The sequence below is a fragment of the Melospiza melodia genome, chromosome 6 (genome assembly GCF_035770615.1).
Source record: "Melospiza melodia melodia isolate bMelMel2 chromosome 6, bMelMel2.pri, whole genome shotgun sequence".
In the NCBI taxonomy this organism is placed as follows: Eukaryota; Metazoa; Chordata; class Aves; order Passeriformes; family Passerellidae; genus Melospiza; species Melospiza melodia.
Genome location: NC_086199.1, coordinates 70,488,739 through 70,513,260, shown reverse-complemented (window position 1 = coordinate 70,513,260; position 24,522 = coordinate 70,488,739). Strand labels below are relative to the sequence as shown.

Sequence of the window (24,522 nt, the reverse complement as noted above, 5' to 3'; positions counted from 1 at the left end):
AGTCAGCACACATGCTTGTGTGGTGACAGTGCTGAACTTGGAGAGGCAGCCTCCTCAGTCAGAGGAAGCTGTCTGCATGGCTTCTTTTCTCCTTGCCCTCCTCTTGCTGGAGTTTGACTCTCACGTTGTACATGTTTCAGAGCTGGAGAATGGAGTGTGGTCACTGGGGCCCAAACTATGCTCCATCATGGTGAAACAGGAACAGAACCTGCCTCTAGACCTGCCTGAGTCCCAGCTACCTGCCAGCTCCATACCAGTGCTGAACCTCAACCCTCTGCAGAGACTGCCACTCCCTGAGGAGGTGAGCCCATCTCAGATGTGTCGGGAACCTGGGCTCTCGCACAGCAGCACCCCTGGTGGTGCAGATGCAAACATGAGACTGCAGGGTCCTGCAAGGTGATTTAGCTACTGAGCAGACAGAAGAAGATGTTACAAAGCCCAGACACTCTATTATTTGTCATTCTCCTCTTGAAATGGCAGCCCAGAAGGCTTTACAATCTTGGTTAAAAATAAGCATGTTTCCTTGGCACAAAAGCCAAAAGCTCTAAGCTTGCACCTACTGGAGATCTGCCCCCTCCAATATGCCAGTATCTCTGTAGCCACTCTTGGCTTATTTCCATTTTTCAGAGAACACTGTCAATTAATGCAATGCCAGTGACCTCACTATTCCTCCACATAGACCCCTGCTCTGCCACTGTCTTTTTCATGGCTTTGGACTTGTCACATGGCCTCTCACTCTTTGGAGCTGCTCACTGGAAATGTTGGTCCCACTCTAGGTCCTGCTTGCCTTTTCCTATGAAGCAGCAGGATTTATTATTTCTGTGTAACAAGGGGCCAACTCTTTTGGTCATATCTAGGTTCTTTAAGAAGTCTGTTTGTCTGAAGGAGGTTCACTTATGCCACTGGTATGTGGGTGTAAGTTGAGGGCTTAGTTCAGCTGGCCTTGAGTCCAGCTGTGTTGGATGAGAAGGTCTGACCAGTCTCACACAGACCTTGCCTATCTTGTAGCAGCTCAGTAGATAACAGTAGAACATCTCTGGGGTTCAGTTCCTTTTTTCACTCATGTTGAACATCTTCCTATTTAAACAACCATCCAAAACAAATGGGTTCTTCCAGCCAAAACTGTGCACAAACTTCCTCTATTATTTACACAGCTTGAACTTGCTGTGCCCTCCAATCTCTGCTGTGTATGCTCAGCAGCCATACCATGGTGCTCTCTCAGCTGTGTTTACAGTCTGGAGGAGTTTGCAATGTGTCTGTTTAGTGTAAAAACTCCACCCTATGGTGGGCTGGGGGCTGCAAGCCAGGAGGCTGAGGGGCAGCATAACACAGATGGGAGTAAATCTACTCTTTATTCAGCTCTCAGTCCCCTCCAATTGAAAACAGTTGCCCAGTGTCCCTGGTGAAAGTCACATGAACAGGGCAGCATGGTTGTTCTGTTTCTGTACAACCTCTATACTCCCATTTATAATGAAGGCAGATCAAAGAAGGACTTCCCATGGTAATACAGGGGTTGGTTTAAATTACACTGTCTGGCTCTATCAAAGGAAGAATTGCCAAGAATAAAAGTTGTCTCCCTTTTGGAGATACTCAGCTCAGTGCATTGCTTGGCAGCACATCCATCTTCCAGTGCCACTTCCTCTGTAAATGTGTTTGCACTCTGTGTGCCCAGCAACTGAGACTTCAGGGGCTTATGTTTGAACTCTTGTTTTCCTCCGTGGTGAGAGGCTCCTCTGGGGCAGAGCTGTGAGATGGGGCAGGACAGGCAGCAGTTGGCCAGTGGCTATGGGCAGAACTGGTGGGAGCCTCCTGGGCAGGGGATGTGGCAGTGGCCAAGAGCTCTTTGTGCTTCTCTTCCACAGGTTCCTATAGAAATGACTCCAGCACCTGTGATCAAAGCTGAACCCAAAGAGGTGAACCAGTTTCTAAATGTACCTACAGGTAAGAAGATAGAATTTCCTGGTCAACTATATTACTCAGCTATAGATTGTTATATACAGGGCAGAAAGACAACACCTAAAGGCAGAGCTGTGCATATAAGGTAGCACTGGGGCAGAGAACACCAGAAGAGTGGGCACTGTTCTAACTCAGATCAGTGTCTGCATCAGGAGCCACAAACAAAATTGTTCAGACAGGGACTCCCAGGCAAAACAGGCTACTTCAGAGTTGGAAATATGCAAGAGTGCCTTTAAAATCCTCAGAGAGACTGTAGAGCTATCCAAAAATAACCATCTGAAAGTCAGGAAATTCAGGATCCAGTTTAATTTGAAAGAAACCCAAGCATCTGAAAATCTGCCGATGCACAAATGAAAGCACTATGGGAACTCCCACTGCCACAGAGAGACATTCCTTAGGCATATTCCCACCTCCATTAAGGCCCCTAGGGCTCTCCAGTACAAAGTGGGGACAGTTTTCAAGTGCTTGGAAACCAACTGAGTGACCGGAGCTCCGTTGGATCAAGTGTGCTGGCAAGTGTGTGAGCCCTGCAGTGCTTTTGGAAGAGCTCTGCTCTCACAGAGCTTCCTGTACTTGTGAACAGGCTATGGAGCAAAACACCACAGGCTTTTTACTTCTTTCTGGTTGACACTGGAGCACCTTATTGCTTTGTAAATACCTTCAGTTCCTTGGCAAAGCCCTGCCAGCTCCTCTGCAGTTCCTAGTTTAGCACATTTGAGGTCAGTCTAACCTCTGTCTTGGGCAGTGCTCAGTCAAGCCTTTTTCTCAGGCTCACCCCATCTTCTGAAATTCATCATCCTCTCCTTTCAGCCCTGTGTTATGGCAGGGGGCATAACCCTATGCCTGTACCAACAGGCTGACATGAGAGCCATTGACTTGATCTCCTTATTCCTCAGTAGATGACCTGGTGCAGATGCCTCCAACTCCACCTAGCAGCCATGGCAGTGACAGTGACGGATCTCAGAGCCCTCGGTCCCTGCCTCCCTCCAGCCCAGCCCGGCCTGCTGCTCGCTCTTCTACTGCCATCTCCTCCTCACCTCTCCTCACAGCACCACATGTAAGGAGGCAACAGGGCTGGGACACAGGCTTCCTTGCTGCTCAGAGGGGTTTGTAGGATTTCCAGGGCTTATGTGGAGGTTCCTGCCCTTGCTAAGGTCTCCAAGCTGAAATGCTCTGTCAAGGCAATGCGATGTCTTCGCACAAGGGTAAATGCTTACAGGAGTGAGAAGATGCACAACGAATCTTGCATATCTACCAGCATCTACTTTGTTTTAGCAGGTGCTGTCTTTCATCCATACTTTGGGAAGTGGCCTATGCACTAACAGGACTTTCTGAGAAGGCTAATGAGAGAGGAATTACCGAGAATTCCAGTAACCAGACCATTTTAACTGTTGCCCAGAAGTTTGTTGGCAGGTGTGCAAGTGTGTAGCCAGCCTCTCTATGAAGGAACAGATGCCCTCCCAAGTAAAAGAGGAAAGAAGTTGCTTGCTAAGTTGTGCCCCAGATCAGGTTGAGAGTAGGAAAGAGCACTGCCCTGCACCTGTTTGGCGTCAGTGGGCAGCAGTGTATTCCACTCTGATGTGTACAGCCTCTGGCTGCTCTGCAAGGCCTTAAGGAGGATCACTGGGGTAGAACTCCTTGCTGACACTGATGAATGCTCTCTGTGTGTTTCAGAAGTTACAAGGAACCTCTGGCCCACTGCTCTTGACTGAAGAAGAGAAGCGTACCTTGATTGCAGAGGGTTACCCCATTCCTACCAAGCTGCCCCTCACCAAAGCAGAGGAGAAAGCACTGAAGAGGGTCAGGAGGAAAATCAAGAACAAGGTGACTGCAAAAAATGAATCATTCATTTCCCATGATTCCAGAGCATCTTAGGCTGCCCAGTGCTGTAGTTACCCTCACCTCCTCAGTGCCACTGCAGCTCAGAAAAGGTGGGATCGTGCCTTTGGTACACTAGCATGAGCCTCCCAACCCACAAAAAGGTGCCAAAGAGCATCTCTGCTTGCATGCTTTGCATACAGCCATACCTTGGAAGTGTGGCTTCCAGTACAGCTCCTGGGAGTATGTGGTGTGGGATAGGGTCCACAGATCAGACAAACTGGTCAGGTCAGGCCTTGTTGCTAGGACAGGGAAACCAAAGCCATTGCATGGTGCAGGATGGGTGATGCAGAGTGTTCACTAACCAGGCAGAGGCTGTGATACTTTAGACTGGGATTAGAAAGCATCCTGTGGGAGAAATGGTGAGACTGAACTAATCACCCAGTGACTCAGAAGTGGCCTGGCGCAGAATCAGCCCAAATGGCCACAGCACATACCCATGTGAGTCAGTGGAGTGGAATGCAACCCTGAAGATGCTTTTGACAGGGCATCGAAGGGCATAATGCAACAAACGGTTGCAGGTTACAAGCCAAGGAGAGCTGCATACCTACAGCATCAATCCCCCCCAGTTTTGGCCTAGAGATCAGCAGGAAGGCAACTCCCCATTTGCCTTTAGGATGCTGTGTGCGCAGGAGACAGACAAGATGCATGAGCCACAAAAAAACATCCAGAGACTTATGATACTGACTCCCCTCTGCCCCCCTCACAGATCTCTGCTCAGGAGAGCCGCAGAAAGAAGAAAGAGTATGTGGAATGTCTAGAGAAAAAGTAAGTTTCTTCTTCTCAGTCTTACTTCGTAAAAAGGAATCCTGACCACGCACAGACCGCCTTTCTAGTATTTTGTCTCTGAATTGCTCAAAAAATACAATTCCTTGCAAGGCTGGCTGCCCAGGAGTTTGGTTTGGGATCTTGCCCCTACTCTCCTCCCTCCTAGAAATCCTCTTGCGGGATAAAGATTGGGCAAGAAAATTTGTGTTTCCAACTGCTTCATTCTGCAAAAGACAGACTGTTTTGGCTGCCAACAAGGTGGGATTTTGGGTTTCCCCATGAGAAGTTGCCTCTATTTTGTCTGTCCCATAAGTGGCAAGCTGTTGGAGGGCACTGATCATGGCTTTTTCCCCCTCTGTTCCCATGAAGTCAGACACACAAACACTTGACAGCAAGAAAAACCTTGCATTACAGTTGTTCCCCACTCTCCCCCACTTCCACTCTCTGCATTAGCTTTGTTTTTCTCCTTGCAACCTTGTTTTTCTCCTATGTATGGCAGGCCTAACCCAGTCACATGACACTGACTGGGTAGAAAACTCCTATGCTAGCAACCCCTAATGCACATTCCCAGGCAAAGAAGAATGCTGCAATCCAGGCACAAATTCATGTTTCTGTATAATTACTATCTTCTTCCCAGTTACTAACACCATCTGAGATCAGCAAATGGAAAAAACAGCCCCCAAACCCAACTTCAATTAACTCTTCTCCCTGATGTATTTATCTTCTCTAGTTGCACAGAAATGCTCAATTAAAGCAGATGATTCAAGGGGCCTCAGTGTGCATGGGTATGTCCAGGCACCAGAGCACATCACCTCCAGCTAGTGTCCCATATGGGGACCTTCAAGTCAGAGCTGGGGAGCTGGCTGACCTCGCTCAAAGGGCAGGTCCAGGGCGTTTGGTGCTGGGGCCTCCTCCCCAGATGTGGCTGTGGTGCCTCTGTGTACTAAGCAGTTTGTTACGCTAGAGCATTGCTATGACAGATGGCTTTCAAACAATGCCAGGTTTAAATGTGAACCAAAAGCAGCATTCAGTGATTTTTTTTTTTTTTTTAATAGAACATGTCTTTGGTCAGCTTGGCTTACTAAAACGTGGTTTGTCAAAGTCTGTACTTGGGCCCTTCCCCATTCAATTTGACACTTCTGCTGGAAGCCCAGTTTTTGCACGGAATGCCTGGTTCAAAGGCTGTGCTGCAAACCTCCAGCAGGATCAGGCTGCGTCTCTATCTGGCTTGCTTTTCTCCCGACCTGGAGGCGCTCCCCTTCCCTTGTCCCAGCTGCAGCCCAACCACTTTCCCGTCGGAAGCCGTGAGAAGGAGCCTGCAGGTTCTCTGCTGCCCTCAAGTGCCTGCAGTCGGAGCTGGCCCAGCGTTTGCACAGAGCGGCCTGGATTTCACAGCCAGGGCGCAGAGCCCAGGGCAGTTTCTCAGGGAGGGGTTTGACTTTGTTCCCCTCCTCCTTTTTCATGCTTCTTAGAGGGGTTTGGAAGTGATGGAAATGCCTGCATAACTTTGAGTCTGTCCTGACTTGACCTGCCTGTAACCAGGTGCTACTGTCTCTCCCAGCCCTCAGAAGAGGCTGAACTGGGAACTGTCACATGTAACTGTCAACCTGCAGTCTCATCCCTGCTCCATTGGGGCTGGCAGCAGCAAGGTGGGCCAAGTAACATTTGATTTCAGGACCACCATATCTCCAGGTGACAGATTAAGCCACTGAGCCTCCATACCCCATGAAAAGCAAGGACTGCATTGTCTTAATCTCTCTGGCCTTTGTGACTAACTGGCTGTGGGTTTTATTCCCATAGGGTAGAAACATACACAACAGAAAACAATGAACTCTGGAAAAAAGTGGAGACCTTAGAAAATGCAAACAGGTAAGAGGAGCTAGACTTGGCCCTCTGTGGGTAGGGCAGGGTGGGTAGGAATGGAAGTCAGGAGTGCTGGAGCGGGGGCACAAGGAGAGAAAAGCAGGCTGCTCCAGCTCCTGCACGGTGCTGCTTGGCCCGGCGCTGCTTTGGAGCCCAGGACGGCGAGGAGGCAGCTGGGTTTGGTTAGTGAGCTGGAATGTTTGTGTTGGGATGCCAGGACACTCCACAGCAAGGGGAGGGAGGGAAGGCATGTTTCCCATGTCACTTTGTCCTTCTCCCTGCAATCCTTTGGGCTCATGCTGCCTTCTCTATTCCCCTCCAGGGCTCCGTCTGTGTCCAGGGCAGATGCATTAAGGGAGGCCCCAGCAGCCTCTCAGACCCACTGTTTCTGCTTTTGGGCCCTTCAGAGAAATAAAATGCCCTGGGCATAGTGTGGCTGTTTCAGGTTTCTCTTGAGAAAGCTGAACAGGCTCGGTGAATGCAGGGAAAGCCCATTCTTCTAATAAATGCAGAGATCCCAACTCCCACCAAATCCAGAGCAATTTGTTGTGCATGTGGTATTCCAGCCCTTTCTCAGCCTCTTTTAGGCAAAGCAAGACCAAAGAATCTCTGTCTCATCTGCTGCTACTGCTCACCTGAAAGGAGCAAGCTGGCTCCCACAGCCCCAAAGTTCTCTCACCCAAGACTCTGGGTTTCCTCACTCAAAGCTCTGGTGAGCACTTGTGCTTTTTATATGCAGAGCTGGCCCATCAATTACCAGGGGAATTTGCTTCCTTGGAAGCAAATAATGAAGATTTCCACCCTGCAGTGGGGAAGGGCAGCCAGAGCTAGAGGAGAGCCCAGCTCTGCTTCCTCTTACTTGGGACAACAGGTGTGAGCAAGGGCAGGGTAAACTGCAGAGGATGCTTGTCTCTATAGCTCCATTTTTTATCAGCTTAGTTTGCAGGGGAGAGCCACAGCCGGAGAGCCAGTTCCTCACCCACTCCTCAGCTGCCACGTCAGCTCATGGAGGACTCCTAGGGGCTTCACTGCACACCTTTTTCCCATCCACCACACGAGTGCAGTGGCCTTGGCTTCCAGGCCTGACACTGGAGCTGGGACTGGGGCTTGCCAGGCATGGTCTGGCTGAGGTGTGTGAGAGCCAGAGGTCTCTCCTGTCTGCCAGAGTTACAGCTGCTTAGCTGCTCTCATGCATGGGGCACATCTTACCCCCTGGCCTCTCTGGGAGTGTGGGCAGCTCTCCTGCTGAAAAAGTGTGAGCCCCACCCTGAAAAATGAGGAAACTGTCCTAAAAGCCAAGAGATTTTAATTTTTCCCCTAAAATACACATTGTGTTCCTTCTAATTTGGTTTGGTTTTTGAGCACTGCCAGTGGGACACTCTGTGCTTCTCTCCCTCCACATGTACAGGGAGCAAAACAGGATTTGGAAAGGGATAAAGCTGGGAATCTCCTGCAATCTCCTGGTTCCAGGACCTGGCATTTTATGAAAGCTCAAACATATTTGTGTAAAACAGTCAGTGCTCCCAGAGGGAAAGTCAGCAATAGCCTCCATTTCAATAGTATGCAACTCTTGGGAACTGTGCACTCTGTAGTCTCCCTCATCCCAGATTCCTTCACCAGCTCAGTGAAGGGCTCACTAGCTCTTGGTAACACCTACCACTGTTTTGTATTATGTGTGCAGATGCCCATGAACAGTTAAATGGGGCAGAGAGACCTTAGCATGTGTTCCAGCCAGGGCAGTCAGAGCATTAATTAATTGCTAAACTCAAGATTTGGCTTTGCCTACATTCCTCTGCAGAATTTGCCAAGACTGAAGAAGCTCAAGGAGATCACAACTGTTTCTTACTTCTCTCTCCACCACAGTTTGGGGCACAAGTCGAGCTTCAGAGTATGTGTCTCTGAATGAAGTGGGAGCAGGCAAGCCTGTGCTAAAGGTCTGACCTGTCTACAAAGTTCAGCCTCCATGCCAGAGCTTGGTTTTCATGGTATGCTGGCTCTCCACTGCTCTGGGAATTCACTGGCTGGGGCTTTCAGGCACCCAGGAGCCCTAAATAATAGTCATTCATAATAGTGGGTAGGTGCAGTGAAGGTGGTGGTGGATCCACTGATAAGACCCTTTTTTGTTTCTTGTTTCCCAAGCCTGTTTGGTCAGAGAACTTAAGCAATATACAGCAAACGGGAGATACTTGTTTTCACAAGAAGGGAAAATCAAGGTACAATGTGAAGCAGGTAGTGGTATTCTTGGCTCACTTACTGGCTTCTACCTCCTTATTAAGTTTTGATATGCATTGTTTCCTCTCACAGGACTCTGCTCCAGCAGTTACAGAAGCTTCAGGCTCTGGTAGCTGGGAAAGTCTCCAGACCTTATAAAATGGCTTCCACGCAGACTGGGACCTGTCTAATGGTATAAGCTTCATTTCCATCTTCCTTATTGGCCATGCTTCTCCAGACAGCTTTGTTGATTGCCTGTCTCTGCCCTCTTTCCTGTCCAGCTCTGTTGTCAGTTACATCTGCTCTTTCCTTTTGTGTTATATTTACCAGAGCTGGGCCCTGTGTCATACATACATCAGTTGTTTATGCAACAACATTAGAATAATTCCTGCATTTTCACTGCCTTCTTCTTTGGGCAAAAAAGCACTTTGTTTGCTTTTCATTAGCTATTAGCCATTCAGCAAAAATCTTCAATGAGATTCCATTGTAATGGGCAGAGTTTTCTTTTGCTGAGCTGGTAATGCTTAATGTTTAACTCAGCAGGGCAGATGAACACTCCAAGTATTCATCCCAGTGGGCATTACCTTGTGTTTATCAGCAAGAAATGGCATCTGTTCTTGCTATGCCTCCACATAGGCTTTGTTAAATCCAGCTGGAATTCTCTTTGTCCTTTTGACTAACCATAATAATTCGGGGTTGTCTGTTGTTTTGGTAATCCCTGTTTGCCTCATAGTGGAGGATCATGGTTAATAAATATTGGCTTCATTGAGGAGTTTTAAAGCAGGCCAGCGTGTAGCCATAAATAGAACAAATTGCTTAATCTTCATCTCTCTTTTTTTTTCTGGGGGAAATTTATGATCCACAGTAAAATATAATCTTCACCCCTGTGATGTCTTTGCAGGATTGTCATAGTAGCTGCTTGTGACAAATTTGTCAGAGTTAGTTATCTATATCTGGTTATCACTTCTGTACTGTTAGCAGTCACAAAATGCAAACAGATGGTGAGGTACTTGCCCCACTTTCTCAGCACCCTCAGTGTCCTGAGGGATTGTTTTTTGGTCCTGGTTCAATGAGTTTTCTTGGTTCCAGAGCCCTGCTCTGTAATTTCAAGCACTTTCTCCTTTCAAAGTCTGCTCAACCTTTTGCTGCTCTTTGCTGCCCCCATGTCAGACCAGATTTTAATGGCTGTCTTTTCTTGTCCCTGCTCTCTGTCTTCATTCCCAAGTTCTTTTCACATTTTTGGGTGTGACCCAGCTGAGCCCAGTGACTCATTGCTCCTTAATGCAGCAGCTCATCAGAGCACCCCTGGCTCCAACAATTCTTCAATGCTACTACCTGGAATAAACAATTTTAGAAGAGGTACCTTGCAGACAAACCCTGTGCTAAAGGCTAATATAATATCTAATTTAGCTTCCCAACACTGTCCTATGTCTCCTTGCTGTTCCCTTTGTTGCAGGCATCCCAGCCCACACACCCACTCTCTGACTTCCTAGCTTTGAAGCATTCCAAGAATTTGTAATTTGCTTTTCTATCTTTGACTAGTTCCTTTCATAAGCTTCTGAGTTCTCATTTTCCATTTTCAAATACAGCATTCCTTATCATGACAGATATGTGGAATCATTGTGTCTTGCAGCATGGGTGTGGAGCAGGCTACCCTTCTTCGTTAGTTCTGTGTCATTGCTCCTGAATATTTGTACTGCCACTTCTTGAAGGCTCCAGTGGTGAGCAGTCCTCAGCCTCCTCAAGCAAACCATTCCAGTGCTATGTTATCTTTCCCAGATAAAGCTTTCTTGCTATCCCATCTCAATCTCCCTTGCAGCAGCTTAAGCCTATTAGAACTTCTTCTGCCCATTGTAAGCAAGATCTGTTTATTCTCCTTTTGGGCAGCTGCATTTTACATATTTGAAAATTCTTGTTTTTGAGCAACTCCCTTCAGTCTGGTCTGTTAAATCACCATGATTTCTTCAGTTTTCCCTCAAAGGCTGAGTTACTGAATCACTGATTGTTCCCAGAGCTGCATTCCAGATTTTCTCCAATGGCCCTGCATCTTCTTGGAAGTATAGGGTCCAAAGCTGGGCATAGTGTTCCACCTGAAGGCCAGTACAAATCCAGCCAGAAAGCCTGTTCATAATGCTTGGGCTGAGATTTGCCCTTTGCAAAGTAACACTGACATTAACTCCCAGAGCCTCTTCTGTAGGACAGCTGAAACACATGGCTACTGATGTATTTCCTCTGTTAATCACTCCTGCCACCTCAGAGCTCTCAGCAGGTCCCCACATTTGTCTGCATATATCTTCCCAGTGTTCTCTTGGACCATTTCTTCCCATGGTAAAGATCATTCCAAATTTGAATACTGACCAAAAGCCAGTCTGCTTGTAGTCTCTGCCATCTGCAAATTTGATACAGTCCATCATTTAAGTCAAGCTTAAAAACACTGAATCTTGCCAGATCTGTAACAGATCTCTCTGCTACTCCATCTGCTACTTCCTCACAGTTTGACAGTGAACCTTTGATAAATACACTCTCAGTATGTCTTTTATTTTATTATTAATTTTGCCTCCACCTTTCCAAATGGTTTTGCAGTAGTCTTCTCTAGGTTAATTTTCCTCAGTTTTAAGAGGTCAAATAATAAGATGGTCAAAAGCTGTGACATAAATGTTACTCCGAATCAAGCCAAGAGTTACTGTTATGAAGTGTTGTAGAGTTTGAACTAGGACTGAATCAGAGCATCAGAGTTAACCTGAAACAAAACAGTAAAAACAGTGCTGTTTTGCAAAACCCCAGCTGAAAGCTATGTTAAAGCAAGATGTTAAGTATACTGCTCTTTCTCAGCCCAAAAAGCCTGGTTTTCTTTAGAAGGAAAGAACAGACTTTACAGGGCTGGCTCCCTTTTCTCCAAGTTGTGTGTTTGGCTGTGATAATTCCAAGCAACATCCATTCAGAATTTATTTTTTCCTCTGTTTTTGTTGAATAAGGATTCTAAATTCTTCATGTGCCTGATATGACACATTTCCACAGCATCTATGCTGCCTTCATTTAACGTCCTTACTTTAAAACCAGACATGAAGAGTCTGGATAATTAAAATTCTTCTTTATATAACACAGTATCCCCATGTTACTATTTCATCTTCCACATCTCCTGCAATCCACTGGTGGTCAAAATTAACTTGATGTACCAGCTTCTGTGCATTACTTAGGCACAGGTATTCTAAAATAGGTGACTTCTGAAAAGCAGTCAAGCAATTGCTGGCTGTCCCCACAGGCATCCACCAAGATCAAATTTGCTAGTTTATACATAGGTAGTAGAAATCACCAACAGATGCATTGCCTCTTTGGCTGCTCAGTTTGAGCACTGAGCTGGCAGCAGGTAGTTACAGACCATGCATGGTGCTTGAGTGTTCAGTAATTTGGCTTTGTACCATTTCCCATGTGTGCCTTCTTGCTCTGTACTGGCAGTTCCCTAAGCTCTGTAGAGTCCCTTATGATCAGCACTGGCATTTCACTCTGAAGCTTTACTGTTATGGCAGAATTTCCAGATAGCTCCAAACCTACCTGAGGGATTTCAGGGGAGATTTCATGTACCTTTCTCCTGTTATCACTGCCTAGTAGCTCTGACTGCTCTGCTTGATAGCAGAAGGCACTGACACATGGTCCTGCATACCTACCCATCAAGCATAAATTTAACCTTTCCTAAAATTCTGCATCTTTAATATCAGGTATTAGGCAACAGCAGTTTTCCTGTCATTTCTGTCCTTGCATGGATAGTAGATTCACTTTGCTCTGTGTGTAGTACCTCACAGATTTCTCCCAGTGGACTTGTTTTCTTTACAGCCCACAACAGCTCCTGCTAAGCCAAGTGTCAGGTTCCATTTGGTCCAGACAGAGTTTGTCCCTTCTGTTGAGTCTCCCTTTTTTCAGCTTGTTTCTCAGCTATGCCTTCCACTATCTCTCCTCAATAGGACATGCACGTTCTCACAATTGAACCAGAAATACTCCAAATAAAGCAACAAGAGGAAGTTTCTGGCTTCCCTTCTTGAATTTGCAGCAGAGATTAGCACAGCAAGCCCCTTCCCTGTCTGGGGAACCACAGGTACCCAGTTGTCAGTCTGACCAGATCTTCATGTGGTTGTGCTGTGGGGGGAGTTTTCTTCATGGCTAGTGGCACTGACTCTGTGCTGATCTCCTTTCTAGGTGCTGGCACTCTGCTTCGTTCTGATCCTGGGATCCCTGATGCCCTGTCTCCCTGAATTCTCTTCAGCATCACAGACAGTGAAAGCAACACCAGCACCAGATATTTACACAACTAGTAAGAGTGAGTCTAATGTGTTCCTCCATTTCAACTTGTCAAACCATTTCCAGGTCTTCTCTCAACACTTCCTGATCAGGCATAGCAACCACACCTCTGTGCCTTCCCCATATGCTGGGACTGTGGCAAGGGAATTCTCCTAATCTGTTTGTGGTACAAACTCCATAACAGCTCCTTGTTGGGCCTGTTGTCATTCTATGCTAACCATTGTCCCAAAACATGGCAAGTGTCAAAGAAAGGAACATGAGGCAAAAGTCCCAGGGCAGACTGGTTGTCTTCTGAAGAGGCTGTGTGTCCAGGGGGGCATTTGCTTCATGAAGCCAGGGGGAGGAGGGTATCCTGCACATCTCCACATGGATAAGGATGGGTGAGCATGTGCTGAAACCACCATCATGACCCACACCCATTGCAAGAGATTTTGCCCTCATTGTTAACCAATGCTCTCATTTTTTTCCAGTTCAGTCACGGAGCCTCCTTTTCTATGATGAGGGTGCTGGCTCCTTAGAAGAGAGCTATAGCTCCTTCCTAACCATGGACCATCCTGAGGGGTGGGAAGCCAAAAAAAGTCAGTCTGAAGAAGGAAGGCCTCATCTGGCCAGGACACATGAGACAGCTAAATATCTGAGCAAAACCCAGGGGGGTCCTGACCAGAACCAAAGTGACCCAACTCTCAGCCACCTCAAAGAGCAGTTCCGTGAGAGGTAAGCTGGTGGGGCCACCTTCTGAGCCCAAAGCACAGCACAGTGTCTGGGGGGAAGCAGCAAGCATGTCTGTCCCTTCTGCTGCAAGCCAAGGACAGCTGAGCCACCCAGGACAGGCAGTCAGCTAATAGCCATGGCTGGAGGAGGCCAGTGCTGGCAGGGAGCATAAGAACAAGTTCAACAAGTTCATTTTCTAGAGCAAAAGTTTGTCCATTAAGCAGTGTCCCACTTGCATAAAGATGTGGAGGGCTGGATGACTCCTATGGTCCCAGGTTTGTGTTCCATTTAGTGCCCTGGGGAAGGAGTTCATCCTGGTCAGAGCAAACTAGCTGGGCACACAGAGAGGTGGATTTGCATAGGAGGCTGCAATGAACCTTGACTGATGTCTTGTCTTTTCTTTTCCTCAGGGAGACAAGCTCCAGTGAGACAACTGAATTCTTGTAGCAGCTGCTGGACCTCAAGGCCTCATCTGTCTGATTGCAGGATTCCCTCCTCACCAAGCAACTGAGGGGACTTGGCAGGAGAGGACACTGCATTTAGACACTCCTAAACTGGCCTTGGGTTCAGCTCCTCCCCTTCCCCATCATCCCCATTAGTGCTGATCTCTCTGAGGGGAGTCACAGGACTGCCAGAACCAGCAATAACTGTCTGGAGAAGCCCTGAGACTCCCTTTTCTCTGGCCTTACCTCCTGCTTAAATGAGCACTACCCTATGGATGTGGGCTCACCTTGGAGAGGAGGGAGATCAGGGGAAGTCCATAAACCATTCAGCTCGCTCCCCAAAGCCTCCAGACCAAGGGGGCTGTCCCCACATGTGGGGCTCTTGGCTACATCAGATGCACCTGAAGGAGAGAGAAAGTGCTGGATTGACTGTTCTGCCCGAGGGTTTTAGGAGTGGGTGATGCTGGTGCTGGAGAGATGGCTCTGGAGAGTTTGAGCTCATTCCTTGCCCTCCATATGTTAGTATATTTCTGCTTCCATTGAGAGAAAACCTAGTTCTTCCTTGCTCTAGTTTTCTTTTGATGGACATGCCTACATAACTTCAACACCAACTATCTGCAAAGATCTGCACACAAACGGAGTAGGGGAGAGAGATCCCAGACAGATAAATCACCATAAAAATTAGCCAGCAGCTTCTGGGTAACCAGAGCTCTGAAAGAGAGAACAATTTTCCCTCATAATCCACTTCTCCCCACCCTTAGCACACCTGTTTCGGCAGGGGTGGTATTTTTCTTTCTGTTCCCAGCTTGGGCCCCACAGTGCAGTGCTAGCCAGGTCAGTGGTCTTCTCACTTTCCATTCTGCAAGCCTTCCCCTTTGAGAGTGAGTGAGAAAAACACATTCCCATAACCCAATCCCTATCCCAGCTCTCCATCCCTGAATCTGCTTCATGCCTGATTGGGGTCTTCTTAGGAACCACCAAGGAGAGCTCTACAACCCATTGGAGGGCTGTCAGATTAGCCATCATTCCTCTCACATCCTCTGTGTGCACAATAGTGTTGTGAAAGCCACTGAGGACATACTGGCATTTCTGGAGACAGGTACATCTGTCAGGAAAGAGGTGGTATGTTGGAATTGGCCAGGGTCACCAAAGACATTTTTAGACCTCTTCTTTTTAAATGCTGACAGCAAAGATAGCAAACTCTTGCCATACCACCTCTCAGGCCAGCCTTGCCAAGTTTGGTGTTGAAGTGACATCATCTCAAGCCTATGCCATTCTCTTTAGCACCCAGGCACCCATTTCTGACCCTTCTTCCTCTCCAGCAGAAGTCCTGCAAAAAGGCAGAAGTGTCTCCTCGCTCCATTCCCTCAGCTGCCATTTGATGGAAGGACAATGTGGGACACGAGTGTCGGAGATCTGGGATGTGGCAGGTTGCCCCATGCGTAACACGGAGTCCCTGTGCACTCTGCCAGGTCTCACAGCAGGCTCCTCTTCTGCTTGTTTCTCATCAAGCATCCTCGACTCACTCTGCACTGCCCCAGCCTCTCCTCTTCCCCCCAGACTGGGAGTGGAGAAGGCTTCCTTTAGAGGAAGGATGGGATGGCTCTTGTTCAAGGACTTAGAGGTGAGGGAAGAGCCCTCACATCCTTCTTTTCTCCCTATTGAAAATTGGTTTTGCCCCTCCAAGTGATTTAGGAAAATTTGGACACAGCTGGCTGCAATTGTGCATGCGTGGCCAGTGGGGTGAGGAAGAGGAAGGCTTTCAGCATTGCTCTGCTCTCCCCACAGGACCCACTGGTCATCAGATACCACTGCATTCCCCATTCTGCACCTCCACCCCAGCACAAAGAACCACTGCCGGGTCCAAGCACACCCTCCCCACCCCAACACTTCCACTGAGCATGTCCCCATGCCTCCCACTCCCACTGTTGTACAGAGATCAAGAGCAGAACTCGTTTGTACATAATGAAACTTATTTTGTATTATTGCCGATCCCTTAAGATATTGTATTTTGGAGACTCTGAGATCCTATTTTCAGTATTGTATTTTATTAAGAATTAGTGCGGGCTTGGCATCTATGAACTTCTTTCTTGTAGCAGCTCACTTTCCACTTATACTCCAGCAGCTGCTTCTTCCCTCTTAGTTTTTTTTGTGGTTTTTGTTTTGTTTTGTTTTCAAGCCACCCTTTTTCCTCCTTCTATCACTTGCTCTGCATTTGCTTTATGAAGCAAAATAAAAATAAAATAAAAAGATGCAGCATCAGCCCTGGGTTGACAGGTGCTTTCATTGAAGCATGGTTGTCACACCAGCCCACATCACAGCTCTTCACCTCCTGCTCCCTCTCCTGTTCCCTAGCCACGTGCAAAATTGGTTCAGTACTGGAACTTCATGCTCCATGTCAGGGGCTAGAAACAAACTTGCATGTTTTATTTCCAGCAGCACTGTCATTGTCATTTCTTCTGCAGTTCTGAACAAGTCAGAACTCTTCTGCCTCAGTTTCTTTCCCCTCCTCGAAGTACCACTATCATCTTCTTGGAAGGAGAAAGATCATGGAAGAAAGTACATGAGAAGCAAAGAGCTACTTCAATGAAGAGGCTGTGCAGGGGCCTGTACAACAAAGACATAGCTCATAGCATGATGTCCTATCCTGTCTGAAAAAATACCTAAATCTTTTCATTAACTGTAAAAGCAGAGCAACTGCAATCAAATGGGAAATTACCTGGGTCCTGGCTGTCAGCCTGTACCTCTGACAGTCGATTTATACTTGAAAAAATGGATAGATTTTGTGTGAAACACAAAGTAACTGAGGGTCTAGAAAACAAATTTTCATTTTCTAGCAAGCTTCAAGTGGGTTCATTAGAATTTGGTCATTGAAGCAACTCCTTGGACTCAGCCCTCCATGTCTGGAAGGCAGCCTAAGCAGGAGTGACTTTGAAAGATGCTATAAGGTGTCTTTATCTCCCACCTCTGGCTGGGCAGGTACAGTAGGACTGTGCCACAGCAGAATCTAGGGCTTGGGGCTTACATAGGTCTCTTTCTGCAGATTATAATTTCTTTGTGGAGAGGAGTAAAGCTATTGCCTTGCTGTTTTGACCAAGCTGGCCGTTGAACAGCGTCTGGGAGAGATAGGAGCTCTCTTTTCTGAGCCAGGTCTGTACTGCCAAGAGAGAGTTTGATGTGTGATCCATGGCAGGTTAGTTTGACATGGGTTTGCAGACCCATGCAGAGCTCCCTTCCCCCTGCCCACCCACCAATGCAAGGAAATGCCTGATCTTGCCCTGCAGTTTCTTCCTGGGCCAGAACTAGTTGTGAGTTGAGAATCTGATGTTTTCCCTGCAGCACCTCATCCAAAAGCAGCCTCCTAACCCTGTGTCAGTATGATGCACCTTCTCCCACCATGGGGTGGGGCTGTTCCCTGCACTCATCAGATTTCATCCAGGGAAGGGCTCGGCCCTGTGAAACTTCACACAGCTCTTTGGGAATTGCCTTCCAGGGAGATTTTGGCCTGCACCCTTCATAGACACTCCAAAACAGGTGCAAGAGGGAAGCTCTTAAAAGGATGAGTTCTCAGGCTTTGGCTCCTTTAACACAGCCAGACCAATCAGAACCCTTCCATCAGGAGAAAATTTCCCTTCATCTTGACAAATCCTCCTAATTCTGCAGTCTACCAGAAATCTCTGAGCTGCTCAAAGCAGACACATTAGGATCTTTTGATCCCCGCTATGCCTCCCAAAATGCACCAGTCAATCACACCTACCAATTTGACTACAGCAACTAATTAGAGCAGATTGAGAGAATTAGCAGAGCAAGAGTCACCTTCTTTACAAGTCACCTTCAGCCTCACTCAGTTGTGTTTGGTCTGCTCCAAGTGCCCCAGCTGAGCTCTGCCACAGCAAGCTGGGCTTCTGCCCACTCAGGGTCACATTTCTCAGAAGCCTCTGCACTGTCAATTCATACAAGCCCTGAAGAAAAAAATGCTAACAGAACATGGACTTTGTTTTTCAGAGACAAATTATTCCCAATTGTTCTGTTACCAGGACAATTAAAAACAACAAAAAAAAGATAAAATACTAAGTTTTTTTTGCTTGCTGCTGCCAAAAGGGTTACTGGCAGTGCATGGCAGCAGCCTGGTGGGTATATTTTGTTTGTTTCAGAAGACATGGGCATTTAGGGCTCTCAGGAGAGTATCCATGCTCTCTAAGCCTGGCATGATCCCTCTTGCTGTTCCCTCTTGGGAGTTGTGCTAGCAGTTGTCTCATATATCCATCAAGGGATAAACATGCTTTGGTCCTGCTACCAGGCAAGAAGCCTGGGCTTTTGGACACCTTCGGGGGAAAATGGGGCAGTTGCACCCCCTCACATCCCCCCGGTGCTTATGGGGCTTGTTAACAGTGATAGCACCTGGATGGACACTGACCTGGCCTGCCTCAACAAATCTGTGTTGATTTTCTGATCTGGTGGCTGAAATGGGGCTTTAGAGGTGAGCAGGGTGGCGGTTTTTCTTGTGCCCAGGGAAGGTGACTGTACCTTCACAGAGCTTTACTCACTAGAAAGGCTGCTTCCTAGAAAGCTCATGTTCTGCCTATGCCTGCAAAAACAAGGATGGAATCTGTATGGTAAATACCAATATGCCTTTGCACTGTCCCACATGCCCACGCAGAAGGAAATCAGAGCACAGGAGAGACACACTCCTGTGTGTCCCCCAGGTATGTGGGTTAGCACCAGGTAAGCAGGTGACTTGGCTCAGCTGAAGGGTGCCAGGAGGACAGGACTGACCCAATCCTACTGTCCAGTCCCATCGTCCTCAGGCAGCATCTGCCTGCTCTTCCCAAGTCTTCAGGGAGCTCCAAGTGAAGGGTGGCCCCACTCATGAGAGAAGCAGAGTCAGGTGGGCAGAGAGAGATGCAGATGCCTGTGCAATCCATTACGTCACCTCATGCAGGCATATCCTGGGATGTCTCCTCCAGACAAACACAATCTGACCTGCCTGTGTGACAGCTATATAACCTGGCATGTGGGTAGAAAGTTAGAAATCGCCTGTTGGCAGCTTCTCCCCACAGAGAGGGTTTCTGTGGAGCAAGATCAGGCCCCTTGGGAATGCAAGAAGCACTTACTGACCAGGCCTTTACTCTGACTTGACCAAAGGTGCTGTTAGTTCAGGGCTCTGCTCTGCCTGGCTCAGGGGTCTCCTGTTCCTGCAATAAGGGCCTCTGCTTCCCACCCTAAGCTCCTTTCCTATGGCATTGACACAAACACCAGTGAGAAATGCTCTGCCTTCCTTCCTACCTGGAAGTCTCGACTCTGCTCTCACCCAACTTCCTATTTGTCTCCATCCCTCACTGGTCATCCACTTCCTCAGCCTGGTGGCCACAAACTTCTTTAACCATAAAGGACAAGACAGATGTTTCCCAAAATTCCCTGGGAGCAAGAGGGAACCGGCATTTTGCATCCCCTGTAGCTCCTCTGGGTAGCCCATCTTTGTCCTGCCCTGACAGCTCAGCTGGCACAGATGAAGTTGGCTCCCACATTCCATGGCAACAGAGGCTCCCTAGGCCAGGAAGAGCCCAGGGCAGAAGAGAAACATCTCACTGTGGGTGGTGAGAAGAACAGGTGCCACGGGGCACCTGCTGCTTCTCCCTTTCCACAGCCTGCTCCCAGCCTCTGTGGGCAACAGGAGGACATGGAGCAGGGCCATGCACCCATGCAGGGAGTGCTGGCAAGCTCCCAAGCAGGTCTGAGTCCCCACAAGGGAGGATGAAGCTGCTTCCCCAGGGCCAGCTGTGCTTGTGCAGTGCTGCTGGGGGAGGGCTCATCCCGCAGCGCTTCAGCTTTCAAGGAGAACAAAACCCCTGTGGGGGCTGGAGGGGCTGAGTCACACAGTGAGGAGGGTGGGGGCTCCCTGCCAGTCACGATTCCGTGGAGGAGTGGGTTTGGGGGCTGTTGTGCCCCTGAGAGAAACAAATCCCCCAGGAGTGCAGCCAGAGAGAGATGTCATTGTGACTTTTAGGGCCAGAAAAAGGTTCAGTAACTTGAACTGGAGGTGCCAGTGGGCTGTGGTTACCAGGAAAAGACACGGCTCTTCCTCAGCCCCTGCTGCTTCCCAGGTTGGGGTGAAAAGTGGCGTGGGAACATGCTGTTCCACGGTACGCTGCAGCAGAGGTGCCACAAGGCCATATGGAGGTAATGAAGAGTGCTGGCATGAGGGATGAGATGCTCCTGATGACTTCCATGGTGATACAACAGAGCAGGTTGAGGACAGGTTCCTGCTCCCATCATGCCAAACTTTCATGGGAAAACACTGGGATTAGAGGTGACTGCAATGTGCTCTTTGTGTGATACATGATTGTAGGACCTTGCCATGACGCAGGGGATGGCTCTTATAGACAGGAACTTTGAATTTTGCAGGACCTAGCAGGTAAAGGCACAGCATGTGAATCTGGGACAGAACAAACCAGGCACATATGGGAGCTTTGTAGGAATCTCTTATCCCAGCTGACAGGTGGGCTTGGACTCGGGCACAAAGTCCAGCCACAGTCCAGGACAAATAAATGATGCAACTTTTCTGATGTATGTGGGCAGAGGATAGAAGGTCGTTTCTACCTCTGGATGCCAAGATTGGAGAAAAATTGACTTGAATAAGGAAAAACCAGGAATAAAGTAGCCTTCTAAGTGGCAAGGACCTGAGTGAGCCAACTGGAAAGACAGAGACCATGCTACAGCATTACCTCTGCTCAGATGGGTACCACTGTCCACAGCTGGGGACCCTGTCCCTGAACAGATGTCATCCATGGTGGATGATTGGATACAACAGCAGGTACTTTGCTCTGCTGGGGGTGCTGCTGTCATGTAGTTTTCCAGGCTACCTGACTTCACCTGACAGCAGGTCTGGTTAAGACCAGTGACTGAGACCCAGCTCCCTGAGCAGCCCTTGCAGGCAGGCAGGTGCCAGCTGGACTGCGGGCAGAGAGGGGCAGCTGAGTTGCCACCCTCCTGTGCCTTCCCAGACTCTGAAGAGTTAAATGCCAGTTTCAAGTGTCTCTAAGGTGACACCAGGCTGCCTGATGGATGCAGCTCCCCGCAGCCCCCTCCCCACGCACACAGCACACACTCATGCTCACTTTCTGCTTTGTGTTTTGAGAGCTGCTCCAGGCTTTGTACACAGCACTTTCCTCACTGCCTACCTTTCCCTGCTGCTCCCGCTCAGCTGCTGCCGCCGGGGACAGTGACGGATGTGCGTGGCTCCAGAGGGACCTTGCAGAAGGCAATCCAAGCTCTTTTTCACTCATTTGCAAGCATTGCTATCCCTGGACTGTGCTTCTTCAGTGAACGCTGTGTTCCCCACTGCTCTCACAGTGGCAGCACCTCCGAGGAGCAGCACCAACATCTCCGGGTGTGTGTCAGATATTCCTCTGCTTCAGAGTGGCAGGGCAGTAGAGACAGCAAGAGGCTGAGCTGCTGCGTCTGAGCTATTCGAGCTGCTATCAAGAGGCCAGTAAATACCACTGCAAAAAGCTGGACACTGCTTTTTTCTCGTGCTTGTGCTCCCTCAGGGAGCTAAGCCTTGCTGGGATTGTCCCACGGCTCTGGAGAGGCGAAGCAGAGCAGCATTGTGGGACCCCGTGGGACAAGACCAGTCTGCCCAAGAAGTTCTGAGGGCAAACTGGGACTCCTTGCCTAGAGAGACACCTCACTCCAGCATGGCTGAAGGTCCCGGGAGCTGGAGAGACTTCTCCCCTGCCAGGAATGATGCTGAGCTGGCCAGGGGAGCCACAGGAAACTTCCAGGGAGCAGCAGATACAGAGAGCACTGGACGAGAACAACACTTGGGCCTCCGCAGCATGGATCCAGCTTGGGAGGAGATGAGAGGGGCAGTGGCCGTGGCAGAGGTGGAGGAGCAGTTCCTGCACTTGGCCATCAGAAAGCAGGTCTCCTACAGGTAGGAAAAGCCTGGGTCTCCAAGTCAGGGATGCACTTGGGCACTGGGGTGGCCTGTCACTGAGGCATCTCCCTCCCATGGGGTCAGAGTTGGCTCTTTTCACCAACTACCAGCACATTCCAGAAATCACCTCAGCACAGAGACAAGCCAACCAGTTAGTCCAGTCCCTCCCATTGCATGCAACAGCTCCCTCTGCAGTGGCAGTCTCATTATCACCTTTGCAGATCCTCTTATTTTCCTTCTATCCAACTCCCCCGCCCCATCCTGGGACTGTGATGCCTCCTAGGCAGTGGTCTGGGTTTTTTGAGAGTACCTTGCAGCAAGGGGAGATCTGTCCTGGCTTTTGGTGTGACTCTTCTGTTGCATCTCCTGTGCTTTCCCACCCGTGCTATCACCAAGCAAAGCTGACAGAGGTAAAGAGTGGTTCTCATAGCTCTCACGGGGCTTATGGGAGCCACTGCCTGGTGATGCCCAAGTTAGCTCCTGTTCCCAACTCCAGCCATAGTGCCTGAAATGCTGCTTGGGTCAGTATCTCCAGGACTTCAGCTCCATTCTTCTGTCACAACAAATAAGATCTGGTGTACTACCCCGTCCTTTCTTTTGCTAGAAGGGTGTTTGAGACCTTCTATGATTTACTACTCCCCATCTTTGCAGAATGGCTCTCAGGTGTAAGTGAGGAGAAATCCTTTGACCCTGCACATGCCCAGACTAGACATGAGCATTGCAGGACTGATCCTGGACTGCTGTGAGAGTCTGGGACTGAGAGGAGGAGCTGCCTTCTTACCACTCTCCAGATTTGGCTTGGCACAGAGTTGTCTGTGTCCTTCTAAGCTCCATGTTACCATCTCATGCCACGCTCAGCAAGTGCCACATAGTTTACAAGCAGGTGGAAATCTGACATGGAGGTCCACCACCATGGAGACAGAGCCTGGATGAGCTGTCCTGTCTCTGGTCTGGGCCTTGGGGACCCTGGGGTGCAGAGCTCTGCCAGGGGGAAGATTTTGGGTAGGAGCTGTTGGTCACCCCCCTGCCTGCACTCCCACATATCCAGCAGCCTTTTTTTCCCCCTTGCAAGGGCTTCAGTGCAAGCTGTGAGCAAATTGCTCTCTAATACTGCAGTAATGGGAACTAATGGGAAAACTTATTAGTGCCTGCAGAGCAGGAGGGGCCTCGAAGCTGACTCATTCCCAGCACTTGTTATTCGTGTGGTGGGTGGCAAGCAGAAGCCAGGGTGGCAGAGACCTCCCCAGGTACCCAGCGTCCCTAAGCCTTGACACGAGCTGGGACAACACGAGTCTTCCTGGTTCTCATTCTGTACCCAGGGCTGCTCACTGGGGCACCAAACAGAGCTGGGAGGGTCTCTGCCCTGATGGCACAGAGGATGAAGAATTACTGTGCCAAGCAGAGCAGGATTTTCTCCTCTTAGCTGTCTTCTCCAGATGCGCACAGTGCATTTTGTGAACAGATTAGCCAGCTGCAATTTTCCAGCCTCCCCAGGGCAGGAAGGGACATATTGCAACCTAAATTATCAGCCTGAATTTGTTCTAGAGTTATCCAAGGTTGCTAGGGATTTTATACACCCTGCCCATCCCACCCCAGCCACCCCAAGCAAGTGGCTCAGTTGACATGCTCCAGCCTGTGCTGCCCTTACACAAAGCCCCTCTGTTCTACACAACCCTCACAAGGGGTCTCTTTGCAAGGGACTTTGCCCTGTCCAATGCAGGCTTTGCAGAAGGGAGGATTCTGAGAGGTGGGAGGGAATGCTGCAGCAACCTGCACACCAGGAGCAAAGGAAGAAATGGTGCTTGGGATGAGCTGCTTCCTCCACTCTGTGTTTTGGATGGCCAAGCAAAGGGAGGGAGAAATGGGAGAGGAAGTGTCTGGGGGTGGACATCTGCTTCTTCTCTCCTGTGACAGCCATGTAGTTTTGGGTCTGGCTGCTTCCTCAGGCAGGTCAGGTGGTGATGGAACTGCTACCCAGAGGTGGGCTAACCTTCCATCATGTGCCCCTCCTGCAGCATGGAAAGTCTTAGGGGACCGACAGAAATCCCCTTGCTGTGCTGTCTAGCTCTGGAGACACTGCACCCTGCTACAGAGTTTGGAGGACCTTCTCCATGGGCTGTGGGCATCACAATTATCCTCAATGTCAGCTGAAGGTTGGAGGTCCCAGTCCCCTTGCTTCCAACCTACCTGCTCCTGCTGGGAACCATTAGTCATCACAAGGGGCAGGTGGCATAAGCTGCTATATAAAGCTTTTGAAATGAGCAGAAATGATATTAATCCCATGGAAATAAAGTTCCTTCCATAAATAGCTGCCACAGTGTATGGAGGCGCCTTGAGCGGGTGGAAGAGAGCGCAGCACTCAGGTTATATTTAGGGCTTTGAGTAACATTTTCGTGCCAAACTTATTAATTATGCTGGCTTGTGTACCAGATTTCCACATTCTGGGACAATTTGCCCAGC

The 24,522-nt window shown here is 48.9% G+C and overlaps 2 protein-coding genes across 7 annotated transcripts in view; both read left to right on the top strand.

Annotated features, from left to right (window-relative positions):
- Positions 1 to 16,385, top strand: part of CREB3L1 (cAMP responsive element binding protein 3 like 1) — a 63,354-nt gene extending 46,969 nt beyond the window's left edge. For 2 of the 5 annotated variants that reach the window (XM_063158996.1, XM_063158993.1), the window contains exons 3-12: positions 141 to 301; positions 1,863 to 1,941; positions 2,853 to 3,013; positions 3,631 to 3,780; positions 4,544 to 4,602; positions 6,403 to 6,471; positions 8,770 to 8,869; positions 12,868 to 12,988; positions 13,440 to 13,683; positions 14,091 to 16,385. In XM_063158996.1, the coding sequence (XP_063015066.1) occupies positions 141 to 301; positions 1,863 to 1,941; positions 2,853 to 3,013; positions 3,631 to 3,780; positions 4,544 to 4,602; positions 6,403 to 6,471; positions 8,770 to 8,869; positions 12,868 to 12,988; positions 13,440 to 13,683; positions 14,091 to 14,127 (1,181 nt within the window). In that variant the 3' untranslated portion in view covers positions 14,128 to 16,385. The remainder of the gene's footprint in view (positions 1 to 140; positions 302 to 1,862; positions 1,942 to 2,852; positions 3,014 to 3,630; positions 3,781 to 4,543; positions 4,603 to 6,402; positions 6,472 to 8,769; positions 8,870 to 12,867; positions 12,989 to 13,439; positions 13,684 to 14,090) is intronic. The other 3 variants (XM_063158994.1, XM_063158995.1, XM_063158997.1) reach the window with 3 other exon arrangements.
- Positions 16,386 to 21,365: 4,980 nt separating this feature from the next.
- The window catches only part of DGKZ (diacylglycerol kinase zeta), a 54,159-nt gene continuing 51,002 nt past the window's right edge, over positions 21,366 to 24,522 (top strand). The window contains exon 1 of one of the 2 annotated variants that reach the window (XM_063158989.1): positions 21,366 to 22,059. In XM_063158989.1, coding sequence (XP_063015059.1) covers positions 21,821 to 22,059 — 239 coding nt within the window. In that variant the 5' untranslated portion in view covers positions 21,366 to 21,820. The remainder of the gene's footprint in view (positions 22,060 to 24,522) is intronic. The other variant, XM_063158990.1, reaches the window with a different exon arrangement.